The 19,168-nt window shown below is 39.3% G+C and overlaps 1 protein-coding gene across 1 annotated transcript; it reads left to right on the top strand.

Moving 5' to 3' along the window:
- The first annotated feature begins 8,389 nt into the window (after positions 1 to 8,389).
- LOC136759920 (trace amine-associated receptor 9-like) lies at positions 8,390 to 9,418 on the top strand. The gene has a single exon (XM_066715061.1). It carries the CDS (start codon positions 8,390 to 8,392, stop codon positions 9,416 to 9,418), a length of 1,029 nt encoding a protein of 342 aa, XP_066571158.1.
- Positions 9,419 to 19,168: the final 9,750 nt, after the last annotated feature.

The raw sequence follows: 19,168 nt of genomic DNA, 5'->3' as shown, positions 1-19,168 counted from the left end.
GGATTAACGGCTACTCATTTTATGACCGCACAAAATAGGCTAGTTCTCGATATGTTATTAACTAAAGAAGGGGGTGTTGATAGGAGACCACTGCTGTACATATATTCCCCCTAATGACGCTGAGGATGGTGACATAACTACTGCCCTTCATGATATGAGAGTGGTCTTACAGAAATTGCATGAGGAAGAAGTGGGGGAAAAGACCTGGGGTTGGTGGTGGTTTCTTTTTGGTTGGATGGCCCCTTATGTTACTGTGGCCATCCCGTGTATTATTATTTTGCTTTTAATTTTTTGCTATGGACCCTGTATTTGCATGTGCTTCCAGAAGTGTATGGCTCGTCTGATATCCTCTTCCCTGCATGCCCTTAACCCGAAATTATTGGGTGCATATCGTGATCAATTATTGTGACAACAGACCCAAAACTGACATATTGGATTAATGTGAGGTGTAGAACATCCCATTAAAGAGGGCAACTGTTAGAAAATATAAGAAACTTTCCAGTAAGTTACTAGTTAAAACTTGTTCATATTAGGATTTCTTTGCTCTTATTATGATTTCTTTCCTCAGACTTATCTGTCTGGCAGATCTGCTGCTGTGGCAAATTCTTTGGGTAACGAACCACAATTATCTATTAACACGTTCTTATTATTACAGTGTGTCCTTGGTACCAGTGCTTCCTTCCCAAGCGCTCGTCTCCTGCTGAAAAGTCTCCGCTGTTGCTGGAAGCACTGACTGGGGTGCCTGATTCACTGGAACCCGAAGGGTTGCTTCAACTGAAGCGTTGAACCTTATCACTCCCACAGATAAATAATAACCGAGAATATCCAGGATACTTAAATTAAGCTATATTGTCAGTGTTAATCAGATTATGATACAGGGAGAAGTAACAGTTATTTACGATGAGTTGGTAAACAAAATACACATGATGAAATTTTAAGTGATGTCATTTGTTTTATTTATTGTTTCAATGTGTCCTGGTTTCTACTTTTCAATATCTGGTATAACTTATACTACGTTTCAGCCCAAAGTTTATTGCACTTTAATGTTAGAGGTATTTCAGCCTCCAGTTTAAAACACTAAATCCCAGAATGCCGAGTGTCCCAGACTGCGTTTTGACCTTTCGAGTCTCACAGTCACTTCCTAGGGTAGCTGTAGCTCACGACAATGAATGGAAATGCTGCTGGGCATAGTTTAGGTGTACAGTTACAGCACGGCCATGCAGAGGTGCACCTGAACGTGGCTAGTGGAAATGGGTTACAAGACAGTACTTGTAATTTTATCCCCGCTAGATAGCACTTCACAGTTTTATTATGCTTCTTGTGTTTTCGATTTGTTTTCCTCCTTGCTCCCTTTCCCGTAGCCCTTGACTGTGACAGCACTTAGCTTTTACCGTCCAGGATGTAGGACCTCACTTACTGTACTTGCCTGTGTAAATTGTAAATTGGAACTTGTAAAATGTATTATATTTTGAATTGCTATGTTTTTGTAAATTGAATTTGTAATGATTGATGCCTTTTACTTAACTGTATTTTTGCACTTTGTTTTGCACTTATGTTGTAAGTCGCCCTGGATAAGGGCATCTGCCAAGAAAATAAAATAAAATAAAAAATAAAAAAAATAAAAATAATAATAATAATAATAATTACAACACATGTTGAGAAGGAGGAGAATAATAAATCAGTCACCGACACTAGCTCTGATGCTGAACCTGATACAGACAGCACTGCTGGTGTTAGCAAACGTCGAAAAATGGCAACAAGCCGGTATGATCTAAATTCTCTAAGATTGGAATTTATTTAATCCAGGAAGGAGGAAGAGCCAAGACCACAGTATGTCATGTGCTGTGAGATGCTCAGCAATAAGAGCATGAAGCCAGCGCATCTGAGGCAGCACTTAACCACGAAACATGCGATCTTGAAGGATGAGCCTGTTGATCTTTTTTCAGAGGAAACTTAAAGATCTGAAGCAGCACAAGTCCACCATAAGGAACAGTGCTACTCCAGTTTCCAAAGCCCAAGAAGCATGTTACAGTGCTAGTCTGCAGATTGCTAAACCAGGTAAGCCCCACACTATTGGTGAATAACTTTGTTTACCATTGGCAAAATAGCTGATGCATATTATGTGTGGAGAAAAAGCTGCTAAACAGCTCGACCTGCTGCCCCTTTCAAATGATAGTCACTCGCAGAATTATTGATATGGCAGATGATGTCAGAAGTATGCTGATAGAATGCATTAAATAAGCAGATGCTTTTCACTACAATTAGATGAGTCTACTGATATTACCAATTTGGCTAATTTGCAGATTTATATTAGATATGAGTTTGAGGGCATGTCCCATGAGGACTTTCTGTTCTGTAATCTGCTACCAACAAGAACTACAGGGGAGCATATTTTTCTTGTGAATTAATTAATTCAATCGAAGAGAATGGCATCGACTAAAATAAATGTGTCGGAGTTTGTGCAAACAATGCCAGAGCGATGACAGGCCGACACAGCAGTGTAGTTCCATGGATTAGAAAGGTCACTCTGGATATGAAGTGGACGCACAGCAGCATCCACCGTGAGGCACTGGCAGTCAAGAAAATGCCTGATGATTTAAAATCTGTGCTAGACTCTGCTGACCAATGAATCTGTTTAGTGTGCTTTGTAATTAAATGGGCAGTGAACATGTGCAGCTTTTGCTACATACTGAAGTGAGATGGTTATCAAGGGGCAGAGGCTCACAAGGCTCTTTGAACTGCACTCCGAGGTTCAGATGTTTCTGCATGACCTGAAATCTACTTTGGCAAGTCTTCTTGATGATCCAGTATGGCTGGTACAATTAGCCTACCTGGCTGATATACTCTCACATTTGAATGAGCTGAATATGGGACTGCAGGGGCTCTCTTTAACAATTCTTGATGTGTCTTCTTCACTGCTAAGAAGAAAAAGCTGCAGCTTTTTGTTAATAAAATCAAGGCAGGCAATGTTTCTGTTTTCCCAACTCTGAAGAACCATCTGCACACATATGGTGTGGCACTTGATGCTGCAGTTTGCGATGTGATTGTTGTGCACCTTTTGTCATTGGAAGAACAGTTATCAGAGTATTGTACAGTAGGGGCCACACTAAAGTGGATCAGGAACCACTTTACTGTTGATGTCACAGGAATACCCGAGGATCTGACCTGTGCTGAAGAAGAGAAGTTGCTGGAGTTAATATCTGATGATACTTCAACAGTGACAGCTGTTTAAATTCTGACATCAGAGTGACTACCCAGCTCTCTCATTAAAGGGTGTGCGGTTTTTGATGCCTTTTGCTACTACCTATCTTTGCAAAAAAGGTTTCTCTGCTCTCACTACAAGACAAAGTATCGCAACAAAATTAATGCTGAGCCAGATCTGTATTTGAAGCTCACTGCCCTTGTACCTGACATTGCAAGGCTTTCCTCAGCTAAACAGGCTCACCCCTCTCACTAAAATGGTAAGTGCTCAGTGCTATTTTTATTATTTGTGCATGTGCGTGCGTACGCTCATGTTGGTCATTGAGTTTTTCTGTGGTTCCTATGAGAAGGTGACTTGTAGGTGGTACTTGGATGCTTTGGTTTGATCAGGGGTGGTACTTGGTTAAAAAAGTTTGAGAACCACTGATTTAGACTTTCATCAAACAACAGGACATAGTTATTTGCAGATTTCACTTTTGACAACTATAGTGATGTGAAGTATGGTGCGATTCCAAAAGTGGTTAGGTATGCTCTCTTGCTTTCACCATAACTGAATTTGGATGCAATATCACTATCAGGAAACATCAGATGGAAAAGGTTGCTCATCCCCTCAGAGCTCTTGAAAGAGTTGTGCTTACTGATTACATTGAGAGTCTGATAGGGAGAAATTTTACTCCCTCAATAGATAGGCAGACATGGAATACTCAGGGCCCGATTTAACTGAAATAATACCAAAATAGTTTATTCAGCGAATACAACTAAACGCTCCGGAGATGGTCAGTCGGCAAGACACATCTAAAGTTTTTCTAAAGAACATACTATCATATACAAGATGACTCCCTTTGGTTGCTGGGCAACTATACTGCTCAAATAAAATTAAGGGAACACTTAACATTGATTTCTGAACTTGGAGTGTCCCTTAATTGTTTTGAGCAGTAAACATGACATCAATGAGGTACCCCAAACTTTATCACACACTTCTCCTTTGTCTTCTGTTCTCTCTATGGTCTCGGAAGGAAATGTTTTTCAAAAAATCAGCTACATAGAATACTGCACCTGTCCTCTCCACAGCGATACACAAAGCTTAAATTCATACATGGGTTACACAATCTTGCTGCAACAATGGTGCGAATATAATATATTTGGCATTCAGATAGGGCACTGTCCCACATAGATTTCAGCAGAGAGAAAACTGTTCCCACTCAGAAAGCTTTCAACAGTTGATGTTGGAGGCCTTGGTGTAGAAGATGAAGCCCTGAAAATCGTAAATCAGAATTTGACACAATACAATTTAAATAATATATAGAAAGGAGGGGTTCTGAGAGCAAGGGGGAGTGAGGGTCTGCAACTGGTACGTTGTTAGAACGGGCCAGTTAGTGTAATTAATAGGTCAATAAAGCAACGTTAACTGAAATGTTCTCTTTTGAGTTTTTCCTCCTTACCAACCGTGGACTCGCAACAATATATATTTAAATTATTATTATATGGGCTATTTGAAGAAAAATAACCTAAACATTCTAAATTTGTGTTTATGAAATTGTAAACATATAAACATAGCAAAAATCATCAGTATTTCCAAACTCATGGGGTCTGTTCTTCATATGTGGTTTAACAAAGTCAGGCTAAATTGACTTATCCCAGATTGAGCCAACTTGCTAACTGATATCCGGGATTTTCGGTTCTTCCAACACTTATCTTGGAGTGGCACCAAAAGTATAATTTGGCAAAAATAAAAGCTGCTGTCTATTTCAGCACTGCTAAACAGCAGATTATTATGGGAGGGTATGTGGAGACAAGGGACATTACATAGAATAAAGCCAATACTGCTGCATCTGCAAAAGCCAGGGAAGAAGCCTGACAAACAATTGCAAATAAGTTAAATGCTTTAGTTTATTTTTTATTTTATTTTTATTGCATCAATGTCAATGACAACAAAATGCGGTGGTGTTCAATATAATTTATCCTAGACTCATGGAGATATTACATAGAGCTCTGTGCTGGCCAACAGTATACCGTATAGAAATATACACCGATCAGCCATAACATTATGACCACCTGCCTAATATTGTGTAGTTCCCGCTTTTGCCGCCACCGCTTTCGGCAGTGGACAGGGGTCAGCATGGGCACCCTGACTGGTCTGCAGCTACGCAGCCCCTTACGCAACAAACTGTGATGCACTGTGTGTTCTGACACCTTTCTATCAGAACCATAATTAACTTTTTCAGCAATTTGAGCTATAGTAGCTCGTCTGTTGGATTGGACCACACGGGCCAGCCTTCGCTCCCCACGTACATCAGTGAGCCTTGGCCGCCCATGACCCTGTCGCCGGTTCACCGCTTTTCCTCCCTTGGACCACTTTTGATAGGTACTGACCACTGCAGACCGGGAACACCCCACAAGAGCTGCAGTTTTGGAACACCCCACAAGTTGCTCAGATCCTTTCGCTTGCCCATTATTCCTGCTTCTAACACATCAACTTTGAGGACAAAATGTTCACATGCTGCCTAATACATCCCACCCCATGATAATGAGATCAGTGTTATTCACTTCACCTGTCAGTGATCATAATGTTATGGTACATTCATCATTTAGCCATCTATATTATTTCTAGGCTGTTGGAACATGTACTGTGTTTGATCTTGCTTACAGCCTATTTGAATTATAGTTCCTTACAGATGAGGAAGATGGAGAAGAAAAAGGAATTGTGTGATAAGAAGCTGGCTGTGTGAACTTTGATATTTAGTTGTCACGTCTACACTTTCAGGCATATACAGGTTTCTCTCCTTATTCAAATGATCAATTTATGAAAATTTGATACAGTAAAGATGTTATTTTACTACCTTACTGTTCTGCAACTGAAATAAAATCACTTTAAGGAAGAAAAACTTCTGAGCTTCTGAAAAAACATTTGAACTCTGCGTGCCAAGGAGATTCTGTCCTTCCTCTTTTCCCCATTCAAATGAATGGAAATAGCCTATTTGATTAAGGAAAATGTGTTTTCAGGAACAGATTTATTTGTATAAGGAGAATAACCTGTAGTGTTATTTATTATTTATTTCAGATCCCTGATGCCTTTGCTGCAATACACAACTATTTTTAAAATAAAAATATACCCCAGACAATGTTTTAACAACACTCTATTCCCCCAGCAATACTTATTGTCAAAAACTCAAAGGGGATTTAATTCAACTAAATGATGGGGATGGAGAAGGAGGTGGTAATGTCTAGACTACTTACAAAAAATAATACATTAGTATTATTACTGCAGATGTGCTCAAATGTTCTGCGTCTATTACAGTGTAGAAGAGGAACGCACCACTGGCTAAGTAGCACAGCTCTACACTATGCAGGTTTGAGATGTTGGACATGTTGCCATGGTAACATAGCTGGCTGAACTGTAAGCTTGCTTCGGAGAATGTAAAATCCAGAGTTTATGCCAAATTGAGACCAAGTGGAGGAAGATTTTAGGGTCTGATGAGACCAAAATAAAGCTTTTTGGCCTCAACACTAAGCGCTATGTTTGGTGTAACCCTAACACCGCACATCATCCTGAGAACACCATCCCTACAGTGAAACATGGTAGTGGCAGCATCATGCTATGGGGATGTTTCTCCGCATCAGGGCATGGAAACCTTGTAAAGATAGAGGGCAAAATGGATGCAGCAAAGTACAGAGAAAGCCTGCACAAGAAAATGAATCTTTCAGCAGGGCAATGACCCCATAATACTGCCAAAGCCACACTGGAGTCAATGTCCTGGAGTGGCCCAGTCAAAGCCCAGACCTCAATCCAATTGAGAATATGTGGAATGAGTTGAAGAATTTTGTTTATTAGAATTTACAGATTCTATTTTTCACTTTGACATAATGAACATTTTCTGTTTTGATCAGTGGCAAAAACTTCTGATTAAATCCATTCGGATTTCATGTTATAACACAATGAAATGTGGAAAAATCCAAGGGGGTTTATACTTTTGAGAGTCACTATACTCAGATCCCCCATAATGCATTGCTTCATTACCACAACCAATAACCTAGGTAATTAATGTAAATTTTGTATAGCAGTGAATTTGTATGATACTCCTTTTGCTGAATAAGAGGTGTATTCTATAGAAGGATTGTGGATCTAACTAATCATTTTCTTAGTGAGATAGGGATATAAACTTCATATTCTCAAACAAAAGTAATATAAAACATTGTACTGGGTGCATTTTTTAATGTTGTAATGTGCATATATGTGTCAGCAATCCTTTGTTTCCTTTAAACATAATTTATCATTACAGAATAAGTAGGTACTGTATATAAGGATTACATTACATCTTAATCAATAATCATATAGTTATGTATTATGAGAACTACACAAAAAAGCATTTGACATAACTGTTGTGCTGTGAGGTACATTTCAAACCCATAAATGATGCTACTGAAGTTTAAATTGACTCCTCTGCTAAAGTGGTGCATTTGTTACATTATGCCATTGATTGGGCAACTCTGAAATTCTACATTCCTTATTAGGCATTCCTCAATTCTCATAATTCATATTGTCCTTTACCAGATTCATTGGCCACATAACATAAACCAATCCCCCACAACCTATTGCTCCATTATGGTCTCTCTGTAAGAATTTGAAATGATAGATGATTGAGAAGTGCACCTGGTCTTCATAACCAATCACATTTAATTATCCCCCAAGATATCTAAGTGTCACTGAACTCCGGGGAGCTCTCACACTGTACATAAGTCTGTTTGACAGCTAGGACTCTACACATTCAGGGAGTCCAGAAGATGGGAAGTACACATGGGGTCTTTGTCAATGAAGAAGTTGTTATGTGATAAGGTAATGTATTTTACTAATGGGAGCACTAAAATTGGAGGTTATAATTGTATTTTAAGTTTATTATGTAGATTGCAGTGACTTGGTTTCATTTACTGAATTACAATATCCTGAGAGTGATTTTTGTGATTTTTTCAATATTATGAGCATTTATATTTTTATATTTAAATTGCTAAATATATATATGAGATAATTTATTAAATTGTATATATTACATTAAAAAACAAATTGAGCAGATTTGTATTTAAGTAAGTGTATTCAATTTAAAAAAATTTCTCCCAACAGAATTTTAAAATTACTTCTGACTGAATTTGCATATTGTGGTTTCATCAATAACTTGCTTTCAACCTCCACAAGATGAATTCATCCTTCATTCAGATGGACTCAGTAGAGTACTGCTATGAAAATGTTACCAACTCCTGCATTAAACTGTCCAGATCGGTTGGTGAAAGAGCAGTTTTGTATTTTGTGTTTCTTCTTTCAGTGCTAATCACAACTGGTGGCAATCTGGTTGTGATTATTTCCATCTCTCATTTCAAGCAGCTTCATTCACCAAATAATCTGTTAGTTCTTTCTCTATCAATTGCTGATTTCCTCCTCGGGCTTTTTGTTCTCCCATTCAGCGTGATCAGAAGTGTTGAAACATGTTGGTATATGGGATCATTCTTTTGCAAACTTCATACAACTGTTGATATTTTGCTTTGCACTACTTCAGTATATCACTTGTGTATTATTGCTATTGATCGCTACTATGCAGTGTGTGAGCCTCTTCATTATGCAAACAAAATCACAGTCAGAGTAGCCTGGATTTTCATAACTCTTGGGTGGGTATTCCCAGTAATTTATAGCTTTGGAGTGATTTACACCAAAGCCAATGACCGAGGTCTAGAAGAATTGGTTGCAGTACTATCATGTGAGGGTGGCTGTTTCCTTTTTTTTAATAAGCCGTGGGCAATACTTAATGCAGTTATTTTTTATGCTCCCTGTTTTGGCATGATTGGGATATATGCACGCATTTTCACTGTTGCTAGAACCCAAGCAAGACTTATACAAACTATGGAAGACAGAACATTTTCACTAGAAGACAGTACAAGAAGAGCACAGCGAAACAGAGAGCAAAAAGCTGCTAAAACACTAGGAATAGTAATGGGTGTCTTTCTAGTTTGCTGGCATCCTTATGTCATAGATACCATGATTGATGTCTATATCAATTTTACAACTCCAGCAGCTGTGTATGATGGTGCAAATTGGATGGTTTACATTAATTCCGCATTTAATCCACTGATTTATGCTTTTTTCTATCCATGGTTTCGAAAAGCACTGAAGCTCATTGTTACTTTAAAAATATGTTGCCCTAATTCTTCTAGAATAAAACTGTACACATAATAATATACATCTATATTTCTACATATATATATATATATATATATATATATATATATATTCTTCATATGGCTGCATCACATTTATTTTATTATTCGTTTTCTATGTTTATGTGCTCGATTTTAGAAAAAAACTTCGAAAAATAGCCGTGTTTTGAATGTAAATGCAGTGTTTCTAATGTGAAAATGTTATGTATGATGTTCAAAAGTAAATATATTAAGTTTTATTCAACTTATTCAACTATTCATTTTTGTCACACAGCTGTTTTATAAAGGAGCCGCACATTCTGCAGGTGCAGTGTTTTGTATGTGGTATGAAATCTCAGCATTTCTAGTGTTAAAAAAATACTTCTTGCTGCTACCCTGAGAAGCTGTAGAAGAGTTGCAGAATGACACAGCACCACATCTGGTGCCTCAGTTCCACTGGCTTAAGCGTCTGTGCCTGTGTTGAGTACCAGAGCTTTTTGTAAAACCAGGCCATTGTAGCAAGTCTGTCCCTGTTGTGGGAGGAGCAGAGCGATTGTGGGTGTTGTTTGTGTTTCGTTTTAAAAACAAAGACAGAGAGCAACACTACGAGTGATAGAGCCTGCTGTGGAAAGGACTTTTGTGTCTATTTTATTCTTTGTGCTTTACATGACTGGAGACAGTATAATAAATACACATTTCTGTTAAGAGATATTAGGAATAGCTAAATGTGTATAGACAACATTATATTCAGACAAGCATTACATACCGTAAGAAAATGTTTCCATGTGCAACAATACAAATAAATATTTGCTATTTATTATTATTATTGTAATCATCATCAAGATATGTGCACACCACACTGCACACCATTCACAAATTGATAGCCTGAAACACCGCTCATAAAATATTAATAAAATCGTCTGCTACCGATCCGATTATTATCCTTCAGTTTATTTTTAAGTAGTCATGGCACTGCACAGGTCCTGTGAAATCCAAGTTTTTAATACACTCGGATATTAACTGTAAGCAGTCATTGTTTCTGTATGTGGATTTCACTGCACGCTGCTAATAAAATTTCTTCATGATCCCACACGGCACTTGAGATTATATCTTCCGACATACTGTATCTGATCTCTTCCCTGTCTGTCTACAAGTCCAGCACACATCTCCGCATCTGAGAGCGAAGTATTTCCTTAGTGGGCGTGATGGACGCTTATGGCCACGTCTGGCAGCAGATAGTTAACTGGCCACAAAACCTGCACGCATCCAGACGCTTAAGCCAGTGGAAACACCTGTTAAAGCGTCCGGGGCTGGATTTGTCTGGAAGCGTCTCCCAGTGGAAACGGGGCATAAGTGTCTTAAACCATCAGGTGCTATGGACAGGAAGGAGACAAGACTTTTGGGTGTGGCTTCTGAAATGGGCAGGCACAACCACATCAGTTGTTATTTTCTCATTTGAATTTCAGAGTGCTTATAGTAGTATAAAGTAGCATGTAATAATGAATAACTCTGCCACTGTGTACAGGTGTTTAGTTTTATAATTCCACCTGTGATCTTGTGCCTGTTTTTTTTGTTTTTAAGTGTATTTGTATGTTAGGAGGGAGTCTTTTTATTTAACATGAACATGTGAATGAATATAATGGTCTAGTTTTTCTTTCAATGAGGTTGCAGAAGATTATACAAGAATAATAGTAATAATAATACAAACAATAGTTCTAAAAATAAAAATAAGACATCTTAAAAAGCAAGAAAAATACATACACTCACCTAAAGGATTATTAGGAACACCATACTAATACTGTGTTTGACCCCCTTTCGCCTTCAGAACTGCCTTAATTCTACGTGGCATTGATTCAACAAGGTGCTGAAAGCATTCTTTAGAAATGTTGGCCCATATTGATAGGATAGCATCTTGCAGTTGATGGAGATTTGTGGGATGCACATCCAGGGCACGAAGCTCCCGTTCCACCACATCCCAAAGATGCTCTATTGGGTTGAGATCTGGTGACTGTGGGGGCCAGTTTAGTACAGTGAACTCATTGTCATGTTGAAGAAACCAATTAGAAATGATTCGACCTTTGTGACATGGTGCATTATCCTGCTGGAAGTAGCCATCAGAGGATGGGTACATGGTGGTCATAAAGGGATGGACATGGTCAGAAACAATGCTCAGGTAGGCCGTGGCATTTAAACGATGCCCAATTGGCACTAAGGGGCCTAAAGTGTGCCAAGAAAACATCCCCCACACCATTACACCACCACCACCAGCCTGCACAGTGGTAACAAGGCATGATGGATCCATGTTCTCATTCTGTTTACGCCAAATTCTGACTCTACCATCTGAATGTCTCAACAGAAATCGAGACTCATCAGACCAGGCAACATTTTTCCAGTCTTCAACTGTCCAATTTTGGTGAGCTTGTGCAAATTGTAGCCTCTTTTTCCTATTTGTAGTGGAGATGAGTGGTACCCGGTGGGGTCTTCTGCTGTTGTAGCCCATCCGCCTCAAGGTTGTACGTGTTGTGGCTTCACAAATGCTTTGCTGCATACCTCGGTTGTAACGAGTGGTTATTTCAGTCAAAGTTGCTCTTCTATCAGCTTGAATCAGTCGGCCCATTCTCCTCTGACCTCTAGCATCAACAAGGCATTTTTGCCCACAGGACTGCCGCATACTGGATGTTTTTCCCTTTTGACACCATTCTTTGTAAACCCTAGAAATGGTTGTGCATGAAAATCCCAGTAACTGAGCAGATTGTGAAATACTCAGACCGGCCCGTATGGCACCAACAACCATGCCACGCTCAAAATTGCTTAAATCACCTTTCCTTCCCATTCAGACATTCAGTTTGGAGTTCAGGACCACACCCCTAAATGCATTGAAGCAACTGCCATGTGATTGGTTAGTTAGATAATTGAATTAATGAGAAATTGAACAGGTGTTCCTAATAATCCTTTAGGTGAGTGTATATATATATATATATATATATATATATATATATATATATATATATATACACAAGACTATAGACTACAAAAACTATATACACACTACAAACAAAATACTATATATATATATATATATATATATATATATATATATATATATACACTACAAAAACTATACACAAACGACTATATACACTACAACTATGTACAAAAGACTATATACACTACAACAACTACAGTGAGGGAAAAAAGTATTTGATCCCCTGCTGATTTTGTACGTTTGCCCACTGACAAAGAAATGATCAGTCTATAATTTTAATGTTAGGTGTTTTTTAACAGTGAGACACAGAATAACAACAAAAAAATCCAAAAAAACGTATTTCAAAAAAGTTATAAATTGATTTGCATGATAATGAGGGAAATAAGTATTGTGCACGGCCTTCGAGCCTTCAGACCAGTGGAAAATCTGTTTGGAAAAGACTCTGTTTCACGAAACCCCAACTTCCAGGTGCATCGAATGTATGGAAGTTCTTGGATGGGGCCGAGCCGGACTGCCTTTGTTCCACACCGCACGGACCTCGTGCCGTGTGCTGTTATCTGAGCCCGAAGCCAGAGAGGCCTCTCTGCGACGAAGTTCAGATGGGTTGAACAGTTTGGAGTTTGTGATTCATGACATTTGAGAAATCAATTAGAAATGTTATTCTGTATTTCATAACTCTAAAATGTGTAATATCATTTAGTTTTGCTTAAATATAAATGTGTGTTGCATTAAACTGTTTTGTTGACAGTTTTAGAGATAAAACCTGTCGGCGCCGAGAGAGATCTTCTCATTTCTGTTTGACTGTTTGGTCTGAAATTGACACGCGTTAATAGACATTGGATTGTTGGTGGCCCTGCCTGTCCTTAGTCATTGAATGATGGTCAGTTGGGGGAAGCTGTGGTAACAAGTAATGATAGGATCTTTCTCGGCACCTAGACGTAGATGGGACTGATGTATATATGGTGAGAAGATGCCTGACATAAATACTAACCTGCGTAGTTATTTGATGTCCGACTAACGATACTAATGAGAGACTCACCTTCGTCTTACTAACTGGTATTGTAGTCAATGTGTTTATAACCTTTTTTGTTTAACGATTTGTGTGGTATCATATGCGATTCCATGGTCTTTGATTTGGTCACGGAAGTGATTTATCTTTGATTTGTTGATCTAGAGTGAATTTTAATTACTTTTTCCCTTTTTGTATGATTAGTGTAGTGCCTCATTTGGTCTTTGTTTTTAATAAATTTGACAATTTATAAGTGTACCTTACGCAACACTATAAAGGACTATACATACACTATATACTTTAAACCAGGGGTTGCCAATCTTCTTCTTCCCAAGGACCTCTTTGCCAACCAGATTCTGGCTGAGGCCCCCCACCTACAAAAAATGCCACAATGTCCTCATTATACAATGTTAATAAAAGGGAAAAATTGAGAACATAGAACAAACCAGCAGGTTCGGGCTCAGAGCATCTCAAACACGATTATATTAAAGACTCGACTCGGGTCAGAGATCATTATAAGAACGGAGACCGGCAGCAGCCAATGACAGTTGAGCAAATCAACTAAATAAAAGTTACATTAGTTTAAGTAACAATAATAATCCTGCCCGTTGTTAAGTGCGAGCATCGGTAGGGATTTAAAAAATCGTGTTAGCGTGAGTCTAGCTTTAATCACGACACTTGTCAAGTTAGGTTAATTACGGCTATTAGGTTAATATAATTAAGATTACCTGTCGCAGTAAAACAGAGTTCGTCGCAGTAGAATAGAATTTGTTCACTGGAGTGATGTGCAGTTGTCTTGGGAATCTGAAGATGGCGGTGTTGCGAGACATGCCCCCGGTGCATCTCAAGCTTGTGATTGGTACTGTCCATCTTTGGAAAGATGGAATACAGCTACGCGATTGGTTCTGTCCATCTTTGGAAAGATGAAATACTGTTACCCGATTGGTTCTTTCCATCTTTGGAAAGATGGAATACTGGTACCCAGTTGGTTCTGTCCATCTTTTGAAAGATGGAATACGGCCACGGGATTGGTTCTGTCCATCTTTCAAAAGATGGAATACTGGTACCCGATTGGTTCTGTCCATCTTTGCAAAAAGGATTGCGGCTACGTTATTGGTTCTAGAAAGATGGAATGGCGGGTATGGATTGGCCGAGAATCTGCCAGTCGAAAGTGTCGCAGGTACCGCCATTGCTCATTTAACAGAAATAACGTTATATGTCAACATATGTATACGTGAATCCCCGCCCCCGATCCAAGTCATGTCCAGAGGATTCCTGCTGTTCAATTCAGGAACTCAGTCATTGAGAAGCAAGATCAGACATTTGTCGTTTATTCTTTTAATGTTGTATCTACTATTTGTCAATAAAATGGGTGCTTGTTATTCTTTAATGCTTCGGCTGAGTGGTTGAATAGACGATTTGTCTTACCGGTGTGGGAAACGTACTATTGTGTTTTGATCTGTAATTCTCCAAGTGGCTATTGCACATTTACCTATTTAATATTAAATGCATGGTTTAATTAGGCTTTCTGTTTAGCATGTATAAGATTTCAATTTTTTAAATAACTGTGTGTATTGGATAATACTACTTTTAGAAATACTCTGTCAAGCTTCGCCCCCGGGAAAGAGAAAATGAAGCATTGAAAAGTGTGATCGTAGTTCCTTGTCTGCAACATATTTCCACAACATCAAGACCGGGCTCTGAAAACAGAGAGGCTACAGGATGAGGACAGCGAAACAGTGAGCAACACTGCATATAGGAGAAGAGAATGAGGTGGGGGATACACGTATACATATGTTGACATATAACTTTATTTCTGTTAAATGAGCAATTACTATTTGTCTTTAAAGGATAGTCTTGGATTTCCATCCCATATTCTTAAAAATATTTAAAGGCATGATCAATACAGTAAATTAAATGGATCACAAGTTTGTTTCATAAACAAAGCTAATTTTATTGCTTAAAGATGCATTTCTATTAATTGAGAAAGGTGAAAATCAAAGTATTGTATCAATGATTCCCAGAGCAGGATTCAAGCCCAGGTCACTCACACCGCAGTGCAGTGACCCAACCATATGTCTCAGACCTGCTCCTTATGTAAATTAAGATTATTAAAATTAAGACTGCATCAGTGGGTGAGGTGTAATTTCGTAACATAAAAAAAAAACAATAGTGAGGCGTGAGGAGCAGACCTGACACCTGACGCGTGACACCTGATACCTGATACCTGACGCCTGACGCGTGACGCCTGATACCTGATGCGTGATACCTGATGCCTGATGCCTGATGCCTGATGCCTGATGCCTGATACGTTATACGTGATACCTGATGCATGGTACCTGATACGTGATAACTGATACCTGAGCAGGAGACTTGATGTCGGAGCACTGAGGCTTAGGAGGAGGAGGCGTGAGGAGGAGCAATGATGATTGACTGAGGGAGGGGTGAGTAACGATCCTGATACCGGAAACTTGAGTGGGTGATGCTTGATACTTGACTCGAGGACGATTGATGCGTGAGGATGTCCTAAAATGGACACCGTACTGAGGATGTAGTTTGTTTATCAAGTCTTACCGCCCTCAAACTCATCTCTCCTTTCTGCTTCCATGTCCCTGCTTCATCCAAAGAATTTTCTGATGTCCATCTACAGGAGCCAATAATGTTTGAGTCAAAATAAGATAATCGGTATTATTTAAAAACTTACTTTACTTTCGTCATGTTTTCATAGCCTAATACTCCATAATGACAACGTGAAAGAAGTTTGTTTGAAATTTTGCAAATGTATTAAAAATATAAAACAAAAAAGCACATGTACATAAGTATTCACAGCCTTTGCCATGACACTCAAAATTGAGCTCAGGTGCATCCTGTTTCCACTGATCATCCTTGAGATGTTTCTACAACTTGATTGGAGTCCACCTGTGGTAAATTCAGTTGATTGGCATGATTTGGAAAGGCACACACCTGTCTATATAAGGTCCCATGGTTAACAGTGCATGTCAGAGCACAAACCAAGCCATGAAGTCCAAGGAATTGTCTGTAGACCTCCGAGACAGGATTGTATCGAGGCACAGATCTGGGGAAGGGTACAGAAAAAATTATTTAGCATTGAAGGTCCCAATGAGCACAGTGGCCTTCATCATCTGTAAATGGAAGAAGCTTGGAACTACCAGGACTCTTCCTAGAGCTGGCCGCCTGGCCAAACTGAGCGATCGGGGGAGAAGGGCCTTAGTCAGGGAGGTGACCAAGAACCCGATGGTCACTCTGACAGAGCTCCAGCGTGTCTCTGTGGAGAGAGGAGAATCTTCCAGAAGAACAACCATCTCTGCAGCACTCCACCAATCAGGCCTGTATGGTAGAGTGGCCAGATGGAAGCCACTCCTCAGTAAAAGGCACATGACAGCCCGCCTGGAGTTTGCCAAAAGGCACACGAAGGACTCTCAGACCATGAGAAACAAAATTCTCTGGTCTGCTGAAACAAAGATTGAACTCTTTGGCCTGAATGTCAAGCGTCATGTCTAGAGGAAACCAGGCACCGCTCATCACCTGGCCAATACCATCCCTACAGTGAAGCATGGTGGTGGCAGCATCATGCTGTGGGGATGTTTTTCAACGGCTGGAACTGGGAGACTAGTCAGGATCGAGGGAAAGATGAATGCAGCAATTTACAGAGACATCCTTGATGAAAACCTGCTCCAGAGCGCTCTGGACCTCAGACTGGGGCAAAGGTTTTCCAACAGGACAACGACCCTAAGCACACAGCCAAGATATCAAAGGAGTGGCTACAGGACAACTCTGTGAATATCCTTGAGTGGCCTAGCCAGAGCCCAGACTTGAACCCGATTGAACATCTCTGGAGAGATCTGAAAATGGCTGTGCACCGACGCTCCCCATCCAACCTGATGGAGCTTTAGAGGTTCTGCAAAGAAGAATGGGAGAAACTGCCCAAAAATAGGTGTGCCAAGCTTGCAGCATCATACTCAAAAAGACTTGAGGCTGTAATTGGTGACAAAGGTGCTTCAACAAAGTATTGAGCAAAGGCTGTGAATACTTATGTACATGTGCTTTTTTGTTTTTTATTTTTAATACATTTGCAAAGATTTCAAACAAACTTCTTTCACGTTGTCATTATGGGGTATTGTTTTAGAATTTTTAGGAAAATAATTAATCAATTTTGGAATAAGGCTAACATAACAAAATGTGGAAAAAGTGAAGCGCTGTGAATACTTTCTGGATGCACTGTATATGCAAACTGTCTCTGATGCTTTCATTAACACAGTTAAAGAAGTTAATGCAGTTTATACTTAGCTTTGCCCTGGAGAGCCCCGTCCCGCCTCGATCCAGTTGCTGCTCAGTTACAGGTCTGCTGCAATCCACACAATATGCCACATGCTGTTCTGTGTCTCCTGTTTATTCCAATTTGTGCTTCCGTGTCCCGCTTCTGCCTCCCGGTGCTTAAGCCACAGCCGCCGTCACAGGTCCTGTCGCAATGCATGGGGTTGAAAAGCCACCAATCCACAGACCGATTTATATGGAGGTGGGAAATTACCTTCAGCAAAAAAGACAAATTTGGTCTTAAGGAGTCTCTTTGCCCCAGCATTGCCTGTGTGAATTATCCTCAGCGCCCAGTCATTCTGGGTGGAGAACTGTCAGTAGGTTGGGCAGCACTGTGGAGTAGTGGTTAGGGCTCTAGTATTGGTTAGGGTTCAAATCCCAGGTGGGGCAGTGCTGTTGTACCCTTGAGTAAGGTACTTCACTAAGATTGCTCCAGTAAAATGCCCAGCTGTATAAATGGGTACAAATGTAAGTTGCCCTGGATAAGAGCATCTGCTAAAATGACAAATAATAAAATAAAAATAAAAAATAGTTTGGATGGGCAGGGGAGTAATTGTGGTGGATATGGCAAGGTATGTGGGTGTGTAGTGACAGCTTGGCTGTCTTTTTTTTCCCGACCCTATCATGTTGTTAGAGCTTTTCCATGTCTTCTACCACAGGACTGAAGGTATGGTTTGGAAAAATGGCACATCGGAGAGAATGGACTCTTGTCCATCTCTGGCACCCTGTATTGTGCTATCACAATCAACTGTGCCATCTGGACCAGGGCATCAGAGACAAGATTGCACAAGTTTAATATTAATTCTGACAATTATACGGATACATAGTTCACACTGACTAAATGTTTGATATTATACAGAATCGTATTGTTTTGCTAATTTCACTATTTATAAAATAATTATATAAAGTCAAGTGTGTCAATGTAAGTTCAGCAAAGGTCACAAAAACAAGTGAAGCTTAAGAATATACTTTAAGAGATTAAAAAAAAAGCATAATTAACCTTCTGAGAATACTTACAGTATAATACTACTGGGTAGAGTATGCTCTGTGGAATTTTACGAGAGCTACATCTGAGTATAAACTATATATACTATAAACTGTCAACAGTAAAAGGCAAAAATCAAGACGAATCCAGGGCTTCACTGCTGGCAGGTATATCTGTGCTGTTGTCTTACTAGGTTTATTATTATTATTATTATTATTATTATTATTATTATTAATATGAATATTATATTGTTATCATTATTTTATGGGGACAAACTATACGAGCAAAAAAATAAAACATTTCTGATTGTATGAATTTGAAAAGTATCATAATTAGGAAATTACATGCTAAAATATGTATTCCAAGTATCTGTTTTTGAACAATGGTGATATGTAGCTGCACAGAGCACATATTACAGTGTTGCCAAGTAAACAGGCATCTTGTTCTCATGGACCTGGGACTTAAAGGGATA

The sequence above is a fragment of the Amia ocellicauda genome, chromosome 1, assembly GCF_036373705.1.
Source record: "Amia ocellicauda isolate fAmiCal2 chromosome 1, fAmiCal2.hap1, whole genome shotgun sequence".
In the NCBI taxonomy this organism is placed as follows: domain Eukaryota; kingdom Metazoa; phylum Chordata; class Actinopteri; order Amiiformes; family Amiidae; genus Amia; species Amia ocellicauda.
This window is presented reverse-complemented; position numbering and strand designations above follow the sequence as displayed.

Coding starts and splice junctions, on each gene's coding strand:
- LOC136759920 (XM_066715061.1), top strand. CDS start 8,390: ATGAATTCATCCTTCATTCAGATGGACTCAGTAGAGTACTGCTATGAA.